The sequence below is a fragment of the Galeopterus variegatus genome, unplaced genomic scaffold (genome assembly GCF_000696425.1).
Source record: "Galeopterus variegatus unplaced genomic scaffold, G_variegatus-3.0.2 Scaffold5142, whole genome shotgun sequence".
Lineage (NCBI taxonomy): Eukaryota > Metazoa > Chordata > Mammalia > Dermoptera > Cynocephalidae > Galeopterus > Galeopterus variegatus.
This window is the reverse complement of record NW_007731253.1, coordinates 142,038-145,609: the sequence shown is the minus strand read 5'-3', so window position 1 is coordinate 145,609 and position 3,572 is coordinate 142,038. Positions and strand designations below refer to the sequence as shown.

At 31.8% G+C, this 3,572-nt stretch overlaps 1 protein-coding gene across 1 annotated transcript in view; it reads right to left on the bottom strand.

Annotated features, from left to right (window-relative positions):
* LOC103604436 (lipopolysaccharide-responsive and beige-like anchor protein) overlaps positions 1-3,572 on the bottom strand; it is a gene marked incomplete at its 3' end in the record, with an annotated part of 161,417 nt that overhangs the window by 19,684 nt on the left and 138,161 nt on the right. The window contains exons 17-19 of the mRNA XM_008588988.1: positions 2,161-2,253; positions 853-961; positions 395-476 (exon numbers count right to left, since the gene is read on the bottom strand). Coding sequence (XP_008587210.1) covers positions 395-476; positions 853-961; positions 2,161-2,253 — 284 coding nt within the window. The remainder of the gene's footprint in view (positions 1-394; positions 477-852; positions 962-2,160; positions 2,254-3,572) is intronic.

Below are 3,572 nucleotides of genomic sequence, written 5' to 3'. Positions count from 1 at the left end.
CCCGTTGCCGGTCCCGGTCCGGTATGGGGGCAACACCGAGGGTTGCGATCCCGTTGCCGGTCCCGGTCCGGTACGGGTGCGACACTGAGGGTTGCGATCCATTGCCGGTCACGAAAAAAAAAAAACTTTGCTGAAAATCTGAACATACATTAAATCAAAATCTTATGCATTACAATTTTTCAATACTTTTACATATGCATTTCAACATAACTTAAGGTTCATATGAAATTATATTCAACATAAATCACAAATAAAACTAGTATGATATTATTGCACATAATGAAATATTCATCTAATAATCTGTTTTCAACAATATTTGAACTTTTAGGTTTTTCACCGTGACTTTCTTTTTAATTAGCAAAAGGTAAATTTTTTAAGTATACAAAATACATACGAGGATTTTGTATCTTTACTGAAGAATCTGGATCTGGATGCTGTTTATGTATCACCTGAGTACAAATCTGTTCTATAAGTATCTACAGAAGTAAAACAATAGATAATATTAGCATAATCACTGTATTAGAATCACTATTAATGAACTCTAAGTACAATACTAATCAAAACTTAGCATACGGTCCACATAAAATAACTTCAGCATTATAACTCTATTTTTACTTAATTATAAAATGAGATACCAAATAGTTAATACAATGAAGGAAGTAAACTTTAGTAATTCACAGATTGATAGATTTATAAAAATACAGCCACGTCCTTTTATGAGTAACTTCAAACTTACACATTAAAAATTTAAATGATCTTACTTTATCTAGACACTGTCAACTCAATTAGATAGGTGCTTTTATAATAAGAAATTTTTAAGAGTAAATTCTATCTACATAACTACATTCTTACCTCAAACAGGACATTATACATGGTCATTGTGACTAAATTTGTCTGAAGCATGAGTCTTTCAGCTAGCAATGAAAACAATCCATGTCCAAGCATGACTTCAGCCTTTCTCCTGAAATTACACAGAAGAAATCATCAACTGCAGAATTTTACTGTGCATGCTGGATGAAGGAAACACAAAATTTTTTTTTCACATTAGAAATAACTTTCAACTCAATTATTCTCCCAATTTTCTTGGACCTAGAACTTTTAAGGCTACAAAACCTTTAAGTAGGGAAATGCTAACTACAATATAAGCATAGCCAAAGTGGAAAAAAAAAAAAATCACAAGATTGGCTATACTAGAGCACAACAAAAATCTCCATCAAAATCTTCAGAGCAATTATTGATTTAACGCGTTGCTACTATCTGCTAGCAGTGAGCTCGGCTCTACTGGGGAAGCATCTAAAGCATAATAAGTAGTTAAGTGGAAAAGCATGTGGAGAAAAGGTAGCAGAAATGTAAGATAATTCGAGAAAATGAATACTATGAAAATACATATGCCAAAATTAACTTTCCAAGCAGCACAAATTTAGAAACTGAAGGATCACAAACTCTAATTCTATCCCTTGGGTCAGCAAACTTTTTCTGCAAATGGCTGGATAGTAAATATTTTAGGCCTTGTGGACCATATGGTCTCTGTCACAACTCAACACTGCCCTTATATCATGAAAGCAGCCATAGATAATATGCAAATAAACTATCATAGCTGTGTTCCAAAAAAAACTTTATTTACAGGTGGCCAGCTGGATTCCTAAAAACTGCAGTTTACCAACATTTGTTTTACTCCCAAAATTTTACATTTCAATAAGAAACTACTGCTAGTATAAGGAACAATAGATAGAATATGAGTATCGGCACTTAGCTAAGAAAATAAGTCTAGGAGTTCCAGTTTTTAGTTATGCATATAGCAAAACATACTATGTGGCAAACATCCAGGTTACTGTATCAGCTTTTATAGTACAAGATAAAGCAAATGATGATGCAAGTCACCTGAAATGAAGTCTCCACAGTTTCTAGAATTCAATTCATCCAAACTAATTTTCATAATTAACACAAAATATATGAATAATTTAAATAGTTCTCACAAAAACTATATACTCCCCTTCAACTTCATATTTGAAATATGTAGTAATGTGATTAAATTTATACAGCATTTTAAGGATAAAAATAAAAGAAAGACTGGAAGGACCACAGAAGAGAAATGCTATTCCAAAGGTTTATAAAATAAATAATATATGAGAGTGCATTTTGGATTTCATGTATACTCACTTTGGGGCCAGATGTTTTAAAAAATAGCCCATTGCCTTGAGAGCTTGTACTCTGATCCCTTCACTTTTCGATGCCAAAAGTTTGTAGATAACACTGAATGGACAAAAATTAAAAACAAACCATTCTGAGTATAATTTTCAAAACTAAAGATTTAAGATATATATTTTTTCATATTATTATAAATCTATTTTAAGTAATATATAAGTCAGTTAATATAACTTCTGAATTTAATCTGATTATCTCAGGCTAGTTATAGTTCCTTTAAATAAAAATAAATTACAATTCAAGAAATATGGTGACTCTTCCATGCAGATACGTATATGCAAATTGTAATGCATAAAGCTGGCTCTGAGACTTTTTTCCTGCTACAGGCTTATCAATGTCCTTCGGAGACTACCAACTTTATTTTTTAAGTCAATACATAAAAAGCATTGTTTAATGATAGAACATATGAGGGTACTTCAAAAGCTCATGAAAAGATTTATACTATCTTTTGATTCTATTTTTCACAAACTTTTTAAGGACCTTCTGATTTAAATTTGTAAATAATCACCATGAAAAATAGGAAAGTTAATAATTGATAGTAATAAATGATCATCAGAAATAACTACAAAAGTAAAAAGACTTAAAACTGAATGATAACTAAAAACAAATTTCATATTCAATTCCCCAAAATTATATAGTAATCTAAACAAAGCAGGTATATTGTGTAGGGGAGTTAAAACTTGGAGAATTACCCATACAGAGCTAAGATTCTCATTTTTTTCCTCTCTCTTTCAATCTGATGAAAAGTGAGACCCTGTCTCAGAGCTAAGTATCAGAAGCTCATGTAGCTAAACTTCTGAGAAAAACTGTGCTTCTGGTCAGAATTGGAAAATGCATCCTAAAAAGGGGGATGGGGGGGGTCCTAAATAGGAGACAGCTGGATAGAAGGATCCTCTAAATCTACATAAAAGGCCTAAAATCACCAACAAGATGCACACGTGTGGCACAGACCCAAATCAGAATAGCAGTCTTTCTAAACTGAAACAAGATTTTAATTACCACCCAGTTTTCACCCTAATTCCTGAGTGGAACGTGTGAAAGAAAGACCTAAAGCAGGACAAGAGGTTTAGAAAATAAAGTGATACTGGAACCACCACTCACAAAAGATATGTAAATTGCAGTCTGACCTTTAACAGGCTGACTACTTGCTTAAAAAAACAAAGCAAAAAAAGTTTGTTGGAGAATTATAAAAGGGCTCAACATTTATAAAATATAACATTCACAATGTCCAGGACACATTAAAATATTACTCAACATACAAAAAACCAAGAAAATGTGAGTATTTCTCATAGGAAAAGTGAGTCAATGTAATACACCATATTAACAACTAAAAAATTTTAAAAAAAAAAAAAAAAAAAAAAAAGGGC